Source organism: Molossus molossus, unplaced genomic scaffold (assembly GCF_014108415.1).
Source record: "Molossus molossus isolate mMolMol1 unplaced genomic scaffold, mMolMol1.p scaffold_m16_p_1, whole genome shotgun sequence".
Taxonomy (NCBI): Eukaryota; Metazoa; Chordata; class Mammalia; order Chiroptera; family Molossidae; genus Molossus; species Molossus molossus.
Genome location: NW_023425344.1, coordinates 242,372,582 through 242,393,470, shown reverse-complemented (window position 1 = coordinate 242,393,470; position 20,889 = coordinate 242,372,582). Strand labels below are relative to the sequence as shown.

The 20,889-nt window shown below is 54.4% G+C and overlaps 1 protein-coding gene across 1 annotated transcript in view; it reads left to right on the top strand.

Moving 5' to 3' along the window:
* RIN3 (Ras and Rab interactor 3) overlaps positions 1 to 20,889 on the top strand; it is a 120,161-nt gene that overhangs the window by 63,684 nt on the left and 35,588 nt on the right. The window contains 2 exon segments of the mRNA XM_036257257.1: positions 5,408 to 5,480; positions 16,856 to 16,947. Of these exon segments, the coding sequence (XP_036113150.1) occupies positions 5,408 to 5,480; positions 16,856 to 16,947 (165 nt within the window).

Below are 20,889 nucleotides of genomic sequence, written 5' to 3'. Positions count from 1 at the left end.
TGAAGGAAGCCGACACACACATTGTGATTCCATTTACAGGAAATGTCCAGAATAGGCAAATCCATAGACACAGAAGGTAAATCGGTGGTTGCCAGAAGCGGGGAGGAGAGAGGAATGGGAAGTGGCTGCTGATGGGCCCAGGGTTTCTTTTGGGGGTGATGAAAATGTTCTAAAATTGATATGGTGATAGCTGTACGACTCTGGACATAGTGAGACCATTGAGCACTTTAGGTCGGTGAATTGTATGGTACGTGAATAACTTAATAAAGTGGTTTTGTTGTTGTTGTTGGTAATACTCACCCGAGGATATTTTTCCATTAATGTTTAGATAGAGTAGGAGAGGGAGAGAGACATAGATGTGAGAGAGACACATCAATTTGTTGCCTCCCGCACAACCCCGACCAGAGCCGGGAATCGAACCTGTAACCCAAGGTACATGCCCTTGACTGGGAAGCAAACCCTCGAAACTTCGGCCCACAGGCCGATGTTCTAACCGCTGAGACAAACCAGCCAGGGCTTAATAAAGTGGTTTTTTAAAAACCTCAACATAAAGAAAGTATCCAATTCGAAAACTGGCAAAAGATATAAATAGACATTTCACCAGAGAGGATAGACATACAGATAACAAGTAACCACATGAAAAGATGTTCAACCTCTCTTCAAAATCCCAGCTAGAGAAATGCAAGTCAAAACCGTAATGAGACGTCACCCTGCACCTCCTGAAATGGCTGAAACGGAGAAGAGCGGCGTGGACCTGGCAGGCGAGGGGACAGCGGCCACGCCTGCGCCGCGGAGGCCGGGAGAACGCCGTGGCCGCCCTAGGAAGGGGTCTGGCCGTCCCGCGGATGAGCTTACCGAAAACCCAGCAGCAGCACGGGCATAGACCCCAGAGAGGGGAAAGCATATTTTCATGCAGAAATGTGGTTGCACGTTTCAACTCAAAACTGGAAACTCCCCAGACGGCCTTCCGTGGCGAAGAGGCGAGCAAACAGTGCTCCATCCGAACCGCGGACTGCGAAGGAGCAGGCGACTGGTTCAGTCGGCACCCTGGGTGAGCCTCAGGGAAAGGATGCTGAGCGAAAGAAACCAGTGTCAAGGCCAGACACTGTGTGATTTCACTTATGAGACCTTTGTGCAATGACATAACCATAGAGTTGGAGAGCAGATTAGTGGTTGCCAGGGTAGGGGTGGGGGCAGGGTGGCTGTGGCTCTAAAGGGGAGCACAGAGAGTCTTGCGGTGATATCTTGATTGTGGTGGTGATTACAGATGGCTACACACGGGATACAGTTCATAGTATGGTACACACACACACACACACACACACACACGTCCATGGAAAACTGGGTGAAGGGTGCCCAGGACCTCCCTGTATATCTCTGCAACTTCTTGTGAATCTCTATTCTAAAATAAAATGTTTTTTATGCCCTGGCCAGTTTGGCTCAGCGGTTAGAGCATCGGCCCGCAGACCAGAGAGTCCCGGGTTCGGTTCCCGCTAAGGGCACCTACCTCAGCTGCGGTTCATCCCCGGCCCCAGGTGGGGTCGTGTGGGTGGCAACCAGTTGATGTGTCTCTCTCACATCGATGTTTCCCCTCTCGCTTCCTCCCTCTCTCCCTCCCGTTCTATCTGAAGATAAATGCGAAAATGTCGGCCGAGGATTAAAAAATAAATAAATGCTTAAATAAATATTTGAGAGCTGGCAACATGCTCAGCCCTATGCCTGGTGCTGGGTAATCATGAAGAACACACAGCCCCTGTCGTTGGCAGTTGACTTTGACTATTGAGTGATAAAATGGAGTTTCTTTTTGTTTCTATTTTTTGAAGTCTACTAGCGTCCAGTTCTCTGCACACTTCACTTAGACCTTGGGACTGCTGTGCTGGAAGCCATCCTGGCGCGTGCGGACCTGGCATCTCTGCCCCGTCCCCACTCTGCCCGGGTGTGCAGTCGGAAGGTGAACGTCTCCTTTTCTCTAAGTGGAGGCAGAGTTCTATCGTTGTCACCATTGTCACCTCGGGATGTGACAGATGCTGCTGGCTGGTACCTGTTCTCCCTCCTCACCCCTTGAGAGAGAAATGGTGGGGGGGGTCTGGCGTGTCCCCACCAAGGCGTCCGCTGGGGGACCCTGGAGAGTGTGCACAGTAGAGGAGTCGCTGCTCGTACTTTTCAGACGTGACCTGCCGGCACTGCCGTCTTTCCTGGGAGGAGCTGGCTGGCCGGGTTCCTGCCGTGAGCCACTACCAAGGGCAGAGTGGGCACTGGACGTTCCCAGGGTTCCTTCTGAAGCTGGCTTGGGGGCGGGTGTGTGAGGTGTGACGGTGGGTGGCGTGGGGGCTCATCTGCTGTGTCCTGCAGGGCTGTGAGCGGGTTCCAAAGCAGCTCGGGCTGAGAGGACGCTGGAAATCGGTCAGCTTTAGAGAAATGTTTTCAGAGAACTTTAGAAAATTAGAGGGAAATGTAGAGAATCTTTACAGTTTCTCTGCTTACAGAACTCATAGATGCTCGTTATAGAAGTCCCAGAAAAACGTAACACAGGCAGTGAACTCGGCTACTTCATGGCATTTTCCTTTTTTTAATGATGGCTATATTGGAATGTATTCATATCATGTATCCTGTATTAGAAATTCACCCTTTGGAGGTGTAGGATCCAATGGCTCCACTGGGTGCGGAGGGAGACACACTGGGGCCCCGCCCTGGGCCTCATGCGGGAGCTCCCCGGAGGCCTTGGTGTGAAGGGAAGGAGTCCCACCATCAGGACTTGGCAGATATGGGCAGCTGGCTGGGGCTGGGGCAGAAGAGGTCTAAAGAAACAAACATGAGCCTTGACCCTTGCCTGGGATTTTAAAAATCTACAGATTTGCTAGTAAAACGGTGATTGGCCATTACATCCAGAACTGTGCTGCCCGTCCTCCGTTACAAAATGAATGAACCCTGGTCCCACACTCGAGAACCGGACCAGCACGGAGTCGGTGGGGTAAACTTAAGTCTAAACAGTGCCAGGGGGCACAGAAGACGGGGTGACTGACTTCATCTGAAAGGTTTCATCTGTGTTGTACAAAGGTCAGACCACCTCTCTGTGGCGAAGGAAAGCTGCTAATTGTTGAGCACATCCAGCGGTCGTCCCTCGTTTATCACAGTTAAGCCGGTCCAGACTCTAGCGGTGGCACCTGGCGTTGAAGGAGTCCTGGGGTGCTCGAATACATGGACCTACAGTCCACACGTACAGTAATTTTAATTGTAATTGTAATACAGGGGTGTGTCATTGACTCAGACAACCAAGCGTGCGCTGTTTCATTTTCACTGTCTTGATCAACTTTTTAATGAATATATTTGAAAAAACCGTGAGAGTGAAGCCGCGCAAGTTGAAGCACGAAGTGGCGAGGGACGACTGGACAGGAGGGTAGGCTTTCTCCGTGCATCACCCCGTTGAGGGATTTCTGCGAAAGGGCTCCCTGTTCCCATTTTACAGATGGAATGGTCTCTACCTCTTGCAGGCTGCAGGTCTTTTGACCCCAGGCTCCCTTGGACCCTGCTAAGCAGAGTCGGTGATGTACCAAATGCCCACACCAGATGGCGCTGTGGGCTGCCCCACTGCTACAAATTCACAGAGGGTGCTGACTTCAGTCATTTGTAGGCATCTTTGGAGCAGCCCCCCTACTATGATATACTTAATAGTCTTCCTTAAACTCCTTTTAAATTTTTTATATCTATCCCAATGGGAAACCATGATCTCTTTGCCATAAATAGATGATGAATGTAAACTTCCTTTTAAAATCAGGTCAACTCTTCAGAACAATGTCTGGTCCATGGGAAGAAGGCAAATATAAAAATAAAGCTATTAGAACAATACCTGTTGGTTCATGTATCACCTATACCTACCTCGCAGACCACCGATGCAGTGGAATGCTGTCCTAGGCTTTGAAAATGGGACAGCAGACTGATGTCACGTGGATGCCCTCGTGTTCAGGTTGGAAGGGCTCCTTCCCTTTGCGGGTGGAGGAGCTGAGGCGCTGGGAGGGAAGGGATGTACCCAGAGTCACACTGTTGATCCGAGGGTCAGAGCCAGGCCTGGGTCTGGGTCCTGCCTCCCCTTCATCACCGGGGTGCTAGAAGACCCTCAGGAAACCGGAACTGAAGTGTGGTGCACACGTGTCTTGGCCCTCCTGATGCCTGAGACGTTCACGGCGGGGGCCCCAGTGCAGGGAGCATCCCTGTGGGGCGAATGAAGCCCTGAGATGAGAGTCAGGAGTCGCGAGGGTGGATGGCACCCAGACCACTGGTGAGCAGCTCGCGTAGCTGTCCTGGGCCCCTTGCCCTGAGGGTCCAAGGCAGGGCACGGCGTTGTGCCACCTTCTCTGGTCACTGCACCCCAACTTCGGGCACTGATGTCACATCCTGGCACCTTGTCCCTCCAAGGAGCCCAACCCACCCCGGGGTGGGATCTCGGGCAAATGCTTTGATCCCTCTTCCTTGTCACAGCTAGAAAACATCATGGGTTCCCATGCAGGCAAGTCAAGTGAGGTCCTGATAGCCTCTTGGGCGAAAGGCCAGTGGCCCGGTTCAGCGCCCCTGGGCCAGCGAACCTCCCGGAGGCCAAGGCAGAACTGGGCGACTTTCTTCCTGCTGTGCCTTCAGTCCTCAGAATTGCCAAGTTGGGAGGACCCCGAACAATTAAGTATTTCATTCTGCTTTTACAATCTAGAGCCTTCTGTGTTATATTGTCCAAAATATGTATTAGTTAAAATAACACCAGCTGCTGTCCATCACCACCCCGGGCCCCGGTGGATTACCACCACAGAGCAGCCCCTGACTCTTTAGTCAGGGCACTGACCTCTTTTCCCTTAGATTGTCAAACTAAAAAATGACGACAGCTGCCCTGGCCGATTCGGCTCAGCGGTTTGAGCATTGGCCCACGGACCAAAGAGTCGCAGGTTTGATTCTGGTCAAGGGCACGTACCTCGGTTGCGGTTCGGTCCCCGGCCCTGGTTGGGGCTATGCAGGTCGGGGCTCTCATGTCAATGTTTCTCTCTCTTTCTCTTTCTCTCTCTCTCCCTCCCTCCTTTACTCCCATTTTATCTGCAGATAAATGGGAAAATATCCTTGGGTAAGGATTTAAAAAAAAAAAAGATAACAGCCAACACAACAATAGCTGTCCAGTGGGAATGAATCAACATTATACCTTTCTTTTTTGTCAGATTGGCGAAAAGTATACTTTTTGGTGTGCCGCAGAATTTCAGTCATTAGTTTGTGTGCCGCGAGATGGGAAAGGTCGGACATCAATTCCCTAGCTCAATGCCCTGTGGTCTAGTTGGCCACCACGGGAGTGAGCTCAGCGACACAGCCCCCACCTCGGGGACCCTCCTGCCCTCTGACAGGGACACTCATGCAGGCCTTTGTTGTCTCTCCTCAGTACTGTACCTGGAAGGCTCGGTTCTTGTGTTTGAGGACATCTTCAGACTGATCGCGTTCTACTGTGTCAGTAGGTGAGTACACCTGGCCCCACAGGAGGGCGTCTGGCTGCAACAGATGTCCTTGCAAGGCTGGGTGGGGGTGGGGAGTCCCAGGGAAGCCCCCAGAAGAACGGGTGCAGCCCACAAGATGCAGAAAGAGGGGACAGCGTCTGGCTTTGCCCTGGTAACCGTGGAGGGTGGTGTTAGTCCTGCTCCTTCCTTGGACCTGCGGCAAGGACCCCTTCCTCACCTCCACCTGCTCCGCCGGCTGCCCACCCCCTTAGCTTCCCTGCGCCCGCACAGCTTGGAGTCCTGTGTGGACCCGGCGCACCCCGCTGGGGGTTATAAAAGGAACTTCCTGTGGAGGCGGCAGGAAGGGCTGATACCCTCCGTGGGAGAGCGTGTGATTTCGAGCAGCTGCTGGGTGGAGTGGGTATCTGGTAACCACCCTTGGAGCTGTTCTGTTTACTCAGACTGGTTGCAGGTCGACAGCAATTTAAAAACACATTTTGGTGTCAGAGCTGATGGCTTAAGCCTGACAGAAACTGGCTGGAGGCTCCAGGCCCACTTCTCCCTCCTTGCTGCCCCTGATGAAGTCCACACTCAGCCCCGGCACCACTCCCACCTGCCAGGGCCCTCCTGGGCCCGATGGGCAGAAAAGGTGGTGCTGATTATACGGGTTGGTGACAGCTGCTGCCTGTTGAGGGCTTTCCCAGCACTAAGGGTTCTTATAACCATTGTCCTTGTAAGTCTTGCAAACATGGACACGAGGTAAGTGCTCTTGTTATTCCCATTTTATAGATGAGGAAACTAAGACTGAGAGAAGTAACTTGCTCAAGGTCACATAGCTGGTAAATGGCTGAGTGAAGATTCAAAATAGATTAAGCTCCAAGGTCCACTCTGCACATCTGCAGTGACTCTGACAACCTAGCACGCCCTCCAGGCCCACAAGGCAAAGCATCGGAGACCCCTGCCCTTCGTAGATTATGACATGTCAGCTTGTCCGGGAGACAGGCCTTCCCTGTGCTGAGTTCTTACCTTAGTAGAGGGTTTGGCACATTCCAGGTGCTTTGAATGAATGAATGAATAAATGAATAAATGAATGATGACATAATTGCAGAGCACAGAACTTGAGGTAGTTACTTAATCTCTCTGAGTCTCAACTCCTTTTTATACAAAATGGGAATAATAGCCATTAGAGAGATGCTGGAGGAGGAAATAAGATACAGAGACATTGCCCAGCTAATATGGCTCAGTGGATGAGTGTCAAACTATGCACCAAGAGGTCGCCGGTTCATTTCCTGTTCAGGGCACATGCCCAGGTTGTGGACCAAATCCCCAGTGGGAGGCATGCAGGAGGCGACCAGTTGATGTTCTCACTCATCGATGTTTCTGTCTCTCTCTCTCTCCCTTCCTCTCTCTCTAAAATCAATAAAGAAAAAAAATTTTTTCAAAGATACAAAGACAGCACACTGCCCAATGCCCTGTAGGTGCTCTGGTTCTGTTTCCGCAGATTGAGCTGTTGGAGGGTGTACTGATGAGCTTTTGGAGGGTGTACCAGATGAGCTGTTGGAGGGTGTGCTGGATGAGCTGTTGGAGGGTGTGGTAGAGTAGATGAGCTGTTGGAGGGTGCAGTAGATGGGCTGTTGGAGGGTGTAGTAGATGAGCTATTGGAGGGTGTGCCTGATGAGCTGTTGGAGGGTGTGCCTGATGAGCTGTTGGAGGGTGTGCCTGATGAGCTGTTGGAGGGTGTGCCTGATGAGCTGTTGGAGGGTGTGCCGGATGAGCTGCTGGAGGGTGTAGTAGATGAGCTGTTGGAGGGTGTGCTGGATGAGCTGTTGGAGGGTGTGCTGGATGAGCTGTTGGAGGGTGTGCTGGATAAGCTGCTGGAGGGTGTAGTATATGAGCTGTTGGAGGGTGTGCTGGATGAGCTGCTGGAGGGTGTAGTACATGAGCTGTTGGAGGGTGTGCCGGATGAGCTGCTGGAGGGTGTAGTATATGAGCTGTTGGAGGGTGTGCTGGATAAGCTGCTGGAGGGTGTAGTATATGAGCTGTTGGAGGGTGTGCTGGATGAGCTGCTGGAGGGTGTAGTACATGAGCTGTTGGAGGGTGTGCCGGATGAGCTGCTGGAGGGTGTAGTATATGAGCTGTTGGAGGGTGTGCTGGAAGAGCTGCTGGAGGGTGTGCTGGATGAGCTGTTGGAGGGTGTGCTGGATGAGCTGTTGGAGGGTGTGCCTGATGAGTTGTTGGAGGGTGTGCCGGATGAGCTGTTGGAGGGTGTGCTGGATGAGCTGTTGGAGGGTGTAGTAGAGTAGATGAGCTGTTGGAGGGTGTGCTGGATGAGCTGCTGGAGGGTGTAGTAGATGAGCTGTTGGAGGGTGAGCTAGATGAGCTGCTGGAGGGTGTGCCGGATGAGCTGTTGGAGGGTGTGCTGGATGAGCTGTTGAAGGGTGTAGTAGATGAACTGTTGGAGGGTGTGCCGGATGAGCTGTTGGAGGGTGTGCTGGATGAGCTGTTGGAGGGTGTGCCGGATGAGCTGCTGGAGGGTGTAGTATATGAGCTGTTGGAGGGTGTGCTGGATGAGCTGCTGGAGGGTGTGCCGGATGAGCTGTTGGAGGGTGTGCTGGATGAGCTGTTGGAGGGTGTAGTAGATGAACTGTTGGAGGGTGTGCCGGATGAGCTGTTGGAGGGTGTGCTGGATGAGCTGTTGGAGGGTGTAGTATATGAGCTGTTGGAGGGTGTGCTGGATGAGCTGCTGGAGGGTGTAGTACATGAGCTGTTGGAGGGTGTGCAGGATGAGCTGCTGGAGGGTGTAGTATATGAGCTGTTGGAGGGTGTGCTGGATGAACTGCTGGAGGGTGTGCTGGATGAGCTGTTGGAGGGTGTGCTGGATGAGCTGTTGGAGGGTGTAGTAAATGAGCTGTTGGAGGGTGTGCCTGATGAGCTGTTGGAGGGTGTGCCGGATGAGCTGTTGGAGGGTGTGCTGGATGAGCTGTTGGAGGGTGTAGTAGATGAACTGTTGGAGGGTGTAGTAGATGAGCTGTTGGAGGGTGTGCTGGATGAGCTGTTGGAGGGTGTGCTGGATGAGCTGTTGGAGGGTGTGCTGGATGAGCTGTTGGAGGGTGTGCTGGATGAGCTGTTGGAGGGTGTAGTAAATGAACTGCTGGAGGGTGTAGTAGATGAGCTGTTGGAGGGTGTGCCTGATGAGCTGTTGGAGGGTGTGCCGGATGAGCTGTTGGAGGCTGTGCCGGATGAGCTGTTGGAGGGTGTGCCGGATGAGCTGTTGGAGGGTGTGCTGGATGAGCTGTTGGAGGGTGTGCTGGATGAGCTTTGGAGGGTGTAGCAAATGAACTGTTGGAGGGTGTAGTAGATGAGCTGTTGGAGGGTGTGCCTGATGAGTTGTTGGAGGGTGTGCCTGATGAGCTGTTGGAGGGTGTGCCTGATGAGCTGTTGGAGGGTGTGCTGGATGAGCTGTTGGAGGGTGTAGTAAATGAACTGCTGGAGGGTGTAGTAGATGAGCTGTTGGAGGGTGTGCTGGATGAGCTGTTGGAGGGTGTAGTAGATGAACTGCTGGAGGGTGTGCCGGATGAGCTGTTGGAGGGTGTGCTGGATGAGCTGTTGGAGGGTGTAGTAGATGAACTGTTAGAGGGTGTGCCAGATGAGCTGTTGGAGGGTGTGCTGGATGAGCTGTTGGAGGGTGTGCCGGATGAGCTGCTGGAGGGTGTAGTATATGAGCTGTTGGAGGGTGTGCTGGATGAGCTGCTGGAGGGTGTGCCGGATGAGCTGTTGGAGGGTGTGCTGGATGAGCTGTTGGAGGGTGTAGTAGATGAACTGTTGGAGGGTGTGCCGGATGAGCTGTTGGAGGGTGTGCTGGATGAGCTGTTGGAGGGTGTGCTGGATGAGCTGTTGGAGGGTGTAGTAGATGAACTGTTGGAGGGTGTAGTAGATGAGCTGTTGGAGGGTGTAGTAGATGAGCTGTTGGAGGGTGTAGATGAGCTGTTGGAGGGTGTGCTGGATGAGCTGTTGGAGGGTGTGCCGGATGAGCTGTTGGAGGGTGTGCTGGATGAGCTGCTGGAGGGTGTGCCGGATGAGCTGTTGGAGGGTGTGCTGGATGAGCTGTTGGAGGGTGTAGTAGATGAACTGTTGGAGGGTGTGCCGGATGAGCTGTTGGAGGGTGTGCTGGATGAGCTGTTGGAGGGTGTAGTATATGAGCTGTTGGAGGGTGTGCTGGATGAGCTGCTGGAGGGTGTAGTACATGAGCTGTTGGAGGGTGTGCAGGATGAGCTGCTGGAGGGTGTAGTATATGAGCTGTTGGAGGGTGTAGTAAATGAGCTGTTGGAGGGTGTGCCTGATGAGCTGTTGGAGGGTGTGCCGGATGAGCTGTTGGAGGGTGTGCTGGATGAGCTGTTGGAGGGTGTAGTAGATGAACTGTTGGAGGGTGTAGTATATGAGCTGTTGGAGGGTGTAGTAAATGAGCTGTTGGAGGGTGTAGATGAGCTGTTGGAGGGTGTGCTGGATGAGCTGCTGGAGGGTGTAGTACATGAGCTGTTGGAGGGTGTAGTAGATGAACTGTTGGAGGGTGTAGTATATGAGCTGTTGGAGGGTGTAGTAAATGAGCTGTTGGAGGGTGTAGATGAGCTGTTGGAGGGTGTGCTGGATGAGCTGCTGGAGGGTGTAGTACATGAGCTGTTGGAGGGTGTAGTAAATGAGCTGTTGGAGGGTGTAGAAGCTGTTGGAGGGTGTGCTGGATGAGCGGCTGGAGGGTGTAGTACATGAGCTGTTGGAGGGTGTGCCGGATGAGCTGCTGGAGGGTGTAGTATATGAGCTGTTGGAGGGTGTGCTGGATGAGCTGCTGGAGGGTGTGCTGGATGAGCTGTTGGAGGGTGTGCTGGATGAGCTGTTGGAGGGTGTGCCTGATGAGTTGTTGGAGGGTGTGCCGGATGAGCTGTTGGAGGGTGTGCTGGATGAGCTGTTGGAGGGTGTAGTAGAGTAGATGAGCTGTTGGAGGGTGTGCTGGATGAGCTGCTGGAGGGTGTAGTAGATGAGCTGTTGGAGGGTGTGCCGGATGAGCTGCTGGAGGGTGTGCCTGATGAGCTATTGGAGGGTGTGCCGGATGAGCTGTTGGAGGGTGTGCTGGATGAGCTGTTGGAGGGTGTCCCTGATGAGCTGTTGGAGGGTGTGCTGGATGAGCTGTTGGAGGGTGTGCTGGATGAGCTGTTGGAGGGTGTAGTAGATGAACTGTTGGAGGGTGTGCCGGATGAACTGTTGGAGGGTGTGCTGGATGAGCTGTTGGAGGGTGTGCCGGATGAGCTGTTGGAGGGTGTGCTGGATGAGCTGTTGGAGGGTGTGCCGGATGAGCTGTTGGAGGGTGTAGTAGATGAGCTGTTGGAGGGTGTAGTAGATGAGCTGTTGGAGGGTGTAGTAGATGAGCTGTTGGAGGGTGTGCCGGGTGAGCTGTTGGAGGGGTTGGAATGACGACTGTGTTCATGGATATCTAGGTCTGTGATCACCAGGCTCAGCACTGTCATCCCCCAACCTTTCCTGCTGCTACTGCTATTTCTCCTCATTTCAGAAAGCAGATGCCTGTCCCCTGCCCTCAAACACTCATGGAACCAACAAGGAGGTCACAGGGCACAGAGCCTGGCATTTCTATATTTGGGAGTACGAGGTTTCGGCTCCAAAGCCACCTCTGAGGAGTAAGATGTTGTGGGAGGAAGAACCTCAGGCTGGGAGTTGGAGACTCATTACCCAGCTGGGTGACCTTGGGCCAGTCGCTGACCTTTCCTGGTCCCCGTTGCCTCATCTATCAGAGCGGTGGCCCAGATGGATCAGAGTGTGAGAGCTCTGTGGGTCGACAGTTCTGAAACCCTGCCCCACAGACGCCTTCAGCACCCAACAGCGGAGGCAGCAGGAAGTGAACCAGAGTTGCTGTCTCAAGGGCCGCGTGTGGGCTCCTGCAAGGCCTGGCACAGAGGGGTGTGATCAGGGCTAAACACAGTCCTGGCTCTGAGACTGTGTCCGCAACACCAGGCTGAGCTGCCGGCCCAGCCCCGCCCTTCACGGAGCCTGCCGCCCGTGGGCACTGGGGCCCTGTGCTGTGCACGGAGCACCTTCCCCACCATAGCACGGACCAGCCTGGCTCGGTCAAGCAGTGTGACGAGGACTTCGTCAGAGCAGGAGACATTAGGGAGCACGCCCGCCGGGTGCAGGAAGGCACAGGGTCTGCTTCTGGTATGGACCCCACACCCGACGAAAACCCCGTGCTGCAGGCTGCTGGGGACTGGAGGGCTCTGGGCCTGGTAAACAGTGCAGGCTGCTGGGCTGCCCGGAGGTTCTGGCCCCTGCCTGGGCTGGGAAACAGGATTCTGCGTCCATGACGTGCACATATTGACGCGGCCTGCAGCCAGCACTGGGAACTGCTTCTAGGCAGGGCAGTGCTCGCTCAGCTGGGCCCCCAGGGGCAGGTTGGAGAGGAGGGCTCCTGTGCAGGGGACGCCGAAGAACTTGCCCCCAAGGAGAAAGCAGCGAGGAGTGGGGGACAGGAAAGAAGCCCAGCAAGGACATGACTGCAGGGGCCGCCCCAGGCTCAGCCGGATCCCACCGGCAGCTCTGGAGCATAAAGAGGACCCAGGGCCTGGGCTGTCGGACCCCCACGCCAGCCAGCCAGCCCCTGGCACATGCAGGCATCACGGGGCCAGCAGGGCAGGTGGTGAGGCTGCAGTGTACAGGACAAGCCTCTGAGGGTCCGGGTGCCAGCCCTCAGGAGCAGACCCAGAGGCTGGGCGCCGGGGGCGTGGAGCTGGTGAAGACGTCCGAGGGGTCTGGATGGGGCGGCGGCAGTGACGGTGGTTTCTGTGTGAGTCAGGCTTTGTGGGCTGAGCTGCCAGAGTTCTTTCCAGCCCTACGTAGTCCTTACTCTCATCTCAGACCCACTTATGGGGTGGCCCCGCCCCAGGATGTGCTCAGGCTCAGGCGGAGGGCCCTGTGGGGCCTTAGCAGAGCACCGGCAGAGAGCCAGCCTCCAGGCACCATCACGCGTCTCCTCATTGCTGCTGTGGATGAGGAAACGGAGGTGTGACCGGCCTCGGCTCGTGCCGCCGACTGTTGAGCCCGCGCTGAACTAAAGTGTGTCTACTCCTGACGCTGCTTCTGCCCAGCAGGTGCAAGGCCTGAGGCCGGAGGGTGAGGGGTGAGCTGCTCCCCCTAAGCCCTGCCCTTCCAAACACGGGAGAGTCCAGGCCCTTGGTGGAAGAGGTGACATTGAAGGCCAGGCAGAGGAGGACGGGAAGAGATGGGCAGAGGCCTGGCGGTGGGAACGCAGTGGGCAGCTCAGGGAGGGTTTCCTGGGGAGAACTGGGCACATGGGTGGGAGGAAAATGCTTGGAAGGCCTTGCATACCGTGCCCAGAGGCTACAGGGACTTCCTTCTGCACGTGCCCTGAGCCACGGCCCTCACAGTCAGACACAGGCTACAGAGGGTGGGGCAAGGGGAGGGTGGAGACCAGCCAGGGCTGCTGCAGCCCTCATGTGGGGGGAGGCCTCTGCCCCAGGCAGTGAATGGGGGAGCCGGAGGGGTGGGCCAGCCACTGTAGGGAGGCGTGGGGGGAACGGGCTGCCCGGGGAGATGCCAGGGCTCCTGTCCTGGGCAGCGGGCAACAGGAGGGTGAACACACTTGACCGTGTCTGGAGCCCTCACTACACCGCTGGTCTCTGCGGAGCCGCTTGCTTACAAGGTTCGAGAGGTCTGGTCTGCAGCCCACTCTGGGGTCAGGAGTCGGTGGCCTTGTGAAGGGGGTGCAGTTAACGGAAATAAGGAAGGAGGGGCGGAGCCCCTTCGGCCTGCCCACTCTTGGAGGTGTCCAGGCACCAAGTATGGTGACCACGCTGCCACCTCCCTCCTGGTGGGGGAGGGGGGTTGGGGGAGGCTGGTCCTCTTTGCCTTTGAAGAAAGCTGTTGTTACTGTCGGGCTGCCACCCCTGCCACTGGCTTGCCCTTGGATGGTCCTGGTGAGCAGGGCAGAGGGAAGGGGCCCACCCACGCTCAGAGGCCTTGAGCAATGCCCTTGACCTGGCTCCTGGGAGGAGGAGGAGCACTTGCTGCCCTGCGCACAGGTCGGTGCTGAGCGGTTCTTGTACCCGGCTCATTTGCTTCTCAAGACAACGTCACGAGAGGGCATCGTGTCCCCACGGTCACACGGGAAATGGACATGACACGGTGCCAGGACGGGCAGAGCTGGGTTTTAGCTGGGTCTGCGGATTCTAAAGTGCAGGCTGGTTTCTACCTTCCTCTCTCTTTCTCCCTTAAAAAAAATCATTGCCACAGTGAACTCAGGCTCTTCCCTCCGCCGCGGTTGACTTTCAAAACCACAAGTCACCTGGACCTGTGAGAGGGAGCGGGGGGGTTGGGGGGGTGCCATGGCATCAGGGCATCTGATTTTGCTCTCCTAGGCCTCGTCTTACACCTTAGAAGTGCTCCCCAAATCACCCCCAAAATTTCCAGAACCCAGGGAGGGGCCAAGTCCCTCGGGAGGAGGAGAAAGCTAGCCTGTGCCGAAGAATGAACGAGACGATACAATGTATGTGGCATGTGGTGTTTTCCGTCTGCGGGCCACAGCCCCTGAGGCCTGGCGTACAACTACGATCCGTGGTCTTGTCCGGCGTCCCGGCACAGGGCTCCTAGAGCCTTGGCATTTCCTGCATGATGGGGTGTCTTTCATTATTCAGGATGCGCCCCTTTCAGTCACACATGAGTTTATTCTAAGAGGCGACCCAGGTGAGGCCCCTGGACAACCTCAAGATGGGGCTGGTCACCAGGTGACTGCAGGGCTGGGACTTTCAGGGGCACCCACTCACTTCCCCAGTGAACACAGAGGTGTCACATCTGGGGAGGCCTGGTGCTTCCCACCCCTCCCCCATACCTTCCTGTGCACCTCTTCCATGGGGCGCTTCCGAGTTATAGCCTTTATAATGAGCCAGCAAACATAAGTAAAATGTTCCCCCCAAGTTCTGAGGGTCAAACCTGAGGGCGGGGTCATGGGAACCCCTGGTTTACAGTCAGTCGGAAGTACAGGGGGCAGTGTGGTGGGACTGTCCTTAGCCTGCGGGGTCTGCCTTAACCCCAGGCAGGTGGTGTCAGAACTGAACTAGCCGTGGGACATCTCACTAGTGTCCAGTGGGTGGGGTATTGACGGCAGAAAACACCCAGAGGGGCGTCATCAAATCACTGAGTGGATCGCAACTGACTCTTTAAAAAAAAATTATTGATTTTACAAAGAAAAAGATAGTGGGGAGAGAGAGAGAGAAATAGCCATCGGCTGCCTCCCCCACATACGCTGACCGGGTTCCAGCCGCAGCCTGGGCGTGTGCCCTGACCAGGAATGGAGCTGGGACCTTGCAGTGCACGGACAACACTCGCCAACCGGGCCACACCAGGCAGGGCACAACGGCTCTTTTCCATGAAAAATTAAACTAAACTAGAAAATATCAGTGTGTGTCTCTTGTAGCTGGAATAAGTCTTGTGTTAAACTTGTTCTAGTTGTGTGTGTGTGTGTGTGTGTGTGTGTGTGTGTGTGTGCACTCACAGCATCATGATGCCAGATGTGTTTCTTACTGACAGTCATGGTCCAAAAAGTTTGAAAAACACCCATCAGAACAGAGGCCTCTAGGGGCTTTCGCAGAGGGGTGTTTGCACCTGGGAGATGTGAAAACTGACCCAGCATATGTGTGGGAATGTTAGAAGTTGTTCTGAAAATCTCACTTGAGCCTGGCCGGTGTGGTTCAGTGGTTGAGCATCGGTCCATGCACCAAGAGGTCGCCAGTTCAATTCCTGGTCAGGGCACATGCCCCGGTTGTGGGTCCGATCCCTAGTTGGGGGCATGCAGGAGGCGGCTGATCGATGTTCTCTCTCACCTATGTTTCTCTCTCTCCCTCTCCCTTCCTCTCTCTCTAAAATCAATAAAGAAAAAAAATTAAAAAACAAACAAACAAGAAAATCTCACTTGGAAATCTTCTCTTTGTGAATGCTTTTAAATGAACTTAATAGTTTATAAGGAAATACAGACATGCATACATAATCTGAAGAGCTACTTCATTATTATTTTTATTGATAGCCCTTGCTTTGGGGGCTATGATTCCCACCCAAGGCTGTGTCCTTCAGGATCCCCTTGAGAGCTGTTAAAAAATGTGGATTCCTGCCCTTGCCGGTTTTGCTCAGTGGTTAGAGCGTCGGCCTGCAGTCCAGAGAGACCCGGGTTCAGTTCCCGCTAAGGGCACGTACCTCGGGCAGTTTGTCCCCGGCCCTGGTTGGGTCGTGCAGGTGGAAACCACTCGATGTGTCCCTTTCTCGTCGGTGTTTCTTTCTCTTTCTCTGTTCCTCTCTCTCCCTCCCACTCTATCTGAACAAAAAATGGAAAAATGTCCTCGGGTGAGGATAAAAAAAAAAGTGGCTTCCTGGCCCTGGCCGGTTTGGCTTAGTGGTTAGAGCATCGGCCCGCAGACCAGAGAAAACATGTGGATTCCTGGCCACCCCCAGACCTGACACTGGGCACCCCTGGATGTGGATCTGGAAAATGCATTTTTAGCAGCTCCCTTAGGGGATTCTGATCTCGAATCAAGTAGTTAATACAAAGATATTAATGCCTACCCATAGGGTTAGAATTGGGGTTTGGGGTGAAGGTGGATAGAGCGGTAGATATGGCTAGAAAGGGGGTGGGCGTCAAGGTCAGACTGTCGTGGGCCTTGAATGCAGGGCGAGGCGTAGAATTGGGACCATCTATCCTGGGGCTCCTGCAGTGCCACCTCCCCTTCCTGGCCCCTTGGGACAGCCCTGGGCTGGAAGTCAAGAGGCCTGGGGCACAGCACACTCTGCCCTCAGCCCACCGTGTGGCCTGGACACCTTCCTTTTTCTCTCTGGGCCACCGTTTCCCTGTCCGCACAATAAAGGGGAGGGTGTCTGAGCCCCTGCCGGAGACCTGGAGATCCCCGAACACTTCCCCTGCAGACTGAGCCGGCCGCCGTGCACTGACTGCTCGCTGACATCTCCAGGTGGAGCAGCGAGGGTAAGAGGGCAGGAAGGCCTGGTCACTCTCCTTACCCAGAGCAGAGCCGCCATTAATGGAAGCTTCCTGGGCTTCCCAGGCCAGGAAAACTAGGGGAAAGCTGTGCCCCGCCCCCACGGAGAGCTCCCACATCTCTGGATTCACAGTGCTGGCCCGGGACCTGGATCTGACCATGCTCCCTCGGCCTCAGGGCTGTGCCCCGCCACCCAAGGAAGTCAGTCTGCGTGGAGACCCCAGCAGCCAGCGGGGTTCCTGGAATTCTTCCTCTGTGGGCTCTGGGGGCGGTGGGGGCTGGAGAATGGACACACACATCCCTCCCCAGACATGACCTCCAACCCCTCTGTTTCCACAGAGACTTACTGCCCTTCACGCTGAGGCTGCCGCAGGCCATCCTGGAGGCCAGCAGCTTCACAGACCTCAAGACCATCTCCAGCCTGGGCCTGGGTAAGTCCGCGTGAGGGTCAGGGGAGCTGGTGGGGCTTGAGGAAATGGGGCCCTGGAACTGCCCCTGCTGACCACCTGTGCAGAGGGGTCCCCTCAGACTGAGACCAAGCTGGATCCTGAGCCCCAGCTCCCACGTGGACTCCCGCCCCAGGCTGCTAAGCCCCTGGAGCAGGGAGATTCTCCCAGTCTTCAAAATCGTGCCTTTTAACAGCTGCCCAAGAGATCTGAAGGAGCCGGGGCTGGTCAGGGCGACCTGTTGTCAGGGTATGGCTGGGACAGGCTGAACCAAAGGCCAGTGTCCTTCTCTGTGGTGGCCGGGGAACTGGGCGTGACCACTGCCCTGGTCCCCAGCCCCCTCCTAGTCAGAAGGAAAAGCCAGGTGAACGTGATCGTGAATTGAAGTGCAGTCCCCATTCCCCTGGCCTGCCCGCTGCCCACCCAACTGACCCTAAGCACACCTCACCCTGCCCCCTACCCTCTGACCTTTTGAGGAAGGGGGAGGACAAGAAACGAGAAAAGACAAGAACGTTTCTGTTTTTTTCTGATCGGTGTTTCAGGCTTCTTAGGGTATATTCCTAGAAGTGGGATCACTGGGTCAAATGGAAGTTCAATTTTTAATTTTTTGAGGTAACACCATATTGTTTTCCATAGTGGCTGCACCAGTCTGCACTCCCACCAGCAGTGCACTAGGGTCCCCTTTTCTCCACACCCTCGCCAACACTTGTTGTTGGATGATTTGTTGATGGCGGCCATTCTGACAGGTGTGAGGTGATACCTCATTGTTGTTTTAATTTGCATCTCTCTGATGATTAGTGATGTTGAGCATTTCTTCATATGTCTCTTAGCCATTTGTATGCACTAAGAAGCCTGAAACACCAATCAGAAAGAATATATGTATCCCCATGTTCATAGAAGCACTATTTACAATAGCTAAGATCTGGAAACAGCCTAAGTGTCCATCAGTAGATGAACGGATAACAAAGCTGTGGTACATATATGCAATGGAGTACTATGCAGCTGTAAGAAAGAAAGATCTCTTATCCTTTGAGATGACATGGAGGGACCTGGAAAGTATTATCCTAAGCGAAACAAGCCAGAGAAAGACAAGTATCATGTGATCTCACTTATTTGTGGACTATAATGAACATAACAGTCTGAGGAATGGGGTAGTCCCACAGACGTGGAAGTGGGGTACAGACTGACAATCCCCAGAAGAGGGAGTAGTGGGGGAGATAAACCACAGAACTTACATGCATGTGTGCATGAACAACAAAGCTGGGGACGGGGCGGGAAGGGGAGAAGGGGGAATCAGTGGGAGGAAAAGGAGAAACATCTGTAACAAAAATAAATTAATTAATTTAAAAAAAAAATGTTTCTGATCCTAGCCCTTCCACATAACAGTGAGATGCCCCTGGGCCCTTCCCTGGTGTCAGGCCCTTCTGGGCGTTCCGACCAGGGCCTCACCATGCTGGCTCTTGGGAAGCCAGGCCAGCCACCTCTGCCGCTCCAACTCCTGAGCAGATGCCTGGCCACATTTATGGACACAGCAGTTAATCAATAGATCTTTAAAGACTAAACCACGCCCGGGACCCGGCACTGCACACAGCCGGGCACGATGCCTGTTCACCAGTGCTGGGCGCATGGAAGAAGCCATGACTGAGCGGGCGGGACCAGGTCGTAGACGTTAGGGACATACCTGGATTGGAAGATACTCGCAGGCCCCAGGCCAGGCTGCTGTCCACCACCCAGAGGGGCCTCTGCACAGCCGAGGCGCCACTGAGAAGCTCATGGTCAGAAAGGAAGTAGGAGCCATCCAGGTCCTGGGTGTCAACATCTAATGAGCACTGACTGTGTTCTAACTCCTCAAGCAACCCTAGAAAATAGGTTCTGTTATTGTAACCCCCATTTTATGGCAGAGGAAACTGAACTCGAGAGCTTAAGTAACATGCCCAGTGCCACACAGTTGGTGGCAGAGCTGGGACCTGCACCAGGGGGTTGACTGCAGCACCCTCCACCCCCAAGCTGCCCCTGAAGTCTCTGCCCAGACTCTCCTAGGTCTGATGTACCCAGCTTATCAACGTGAGGACCCTCGTCCAGTTAATATCGGGAATAAACGCTGCGTTTCACCCCGAGATGTTTTAGCTGTTGGGCTCTTACCCTCCCAGAAGTTGGGATGTGGAATGGGTGACCGTTTGCGATCCACACAGTCCAAATGACAACCCCCCCGAGGTCTGAAGTGGCATGAATGACTCTCATTGCAACATGCTTAGCACTGTCTTGTGTAAGCCTCGTGTCCCCATTTTAAAGATAGACGATCAGGTGTTAGGACATCTCAGAAACATGTCAGGGTGCCCGGGTGGGAGGAGCACCAAGGGCTTTCTGACCCCCGGCACAACCTCTGCATTGCCCCTCGGCTGCCCTCATGCCCGCCTCGGCATCTTTGCACAACAGTCAGTGTTCAGCTGGAGGCTAGGTTGACGGCAAGGGAGATGGATGGGCCCGCCTGGGGAGGATGGCCTCCGAGGGTCGGGTTGCTACAGCGCTTGGCCCCGCTGTGGGCTTCAGGCGGGTGTCCCTGGGACATTCCTTTCTGGAGTGGACAAGCCCTCCTGTCATGGAGAACTTGACCTCGGGCACGGTGAAGTGGGGGAGGGAGGTTGCCATCTGGGAAGCTAGTGGCAGTTTGGATCGGTCCATCAGCCCTTCCTTCCTTAAGAAGGGGATTTACATGACACCGCTTAGGGACTCGGCAGCTTAGGAACTAAGGGTGCCAGTCGGACCTGGTGTCCCCACTGGTTGGAGGATGTAAAGCAAGCTCCTCAGAATAGCTTTCCCCTGGTCCCGTCCGTCCCCTGCGGGGATGATGACTGAAGCTGACAGGGCACATCTGGTCAGGCGCCGAGGCCTGAGCCTCCACACTCTCCCCCGTGTGTGATAATAAATATGCAAAGAGCGTTTGCCAGGGGACAGGACACACAGGCACTGTGCCCAGAGTGCCACGTACTGTTCTAGGCGAGGCACTCGGGGTGGAGAACTGAAACCCAACCACACTGGCGTAGATCAAAGAGGACTTAGTGAGAGGACACTGGGGACTCTCCCAGCAATGGCGCAGAAGGTCAGCCGGGCTTTGCGGGCACAGCTGCGCCCCACACACAGGCTGGCTGGGGCAGCCGGACCCAGCATCCTGTCCCGTTAACTCCCCTGCCTGCTCCCCTGCCCCTCCCTCAGCCAGGCTCCGATCCAGCCCCGTCCCCACCTGACGACCTTGTCATTGGAATAAGATGTTTCTATTTTTCAATGACACTTTACATTCAATATTATTTTATATGAGTTTCAGGGGTACAGCATCCTGGTTAGACAATCATATACTTTACAATGTGCCCCCTGATACTTCCAGTCCCCATCTGGCCCCATACACAATTAATACAATATTATTGACTATATGCCCTGTGCTCTACTTTACATTTCATGACTATCTTGTAACTACTTTTTTTGTTTGTTTATTAACCCCCACCCAAGGAGACTTCTCCATTGATTTTCCAGGTAAAGTGGGAGGGAGGAAGGGAGAGAGAGAGAAACAACAGTGTGAGAGAGACACATGGATTGGTTGCCTCCTGTATGACCCTGACTAGGGCCAGGGATCGAACCTGCAACCCAGGTTCGTGCCCTTGACCAGGGATCAAACTTGTGACCCTTGGGTCCAAAGGCCAATGCTCTAACCACTGAGCAACCGGCCAGGGCCCAATTTGTACTTTTTAATTCCTTCATCTTTTTCACCCAGTCTCCCAACACTCCTCCCATCTGGCAAACATTAGTCTGATGTCTGTATCCATGAATCTCATTCTGTTTTGTTTGTTTGTTTGTTGTTTTGCTCTTTAGATTCCACATATAAGTGAAATCATATGATCTTTGTCTTTCTCTGACTGGCTTATTCCACCTAGC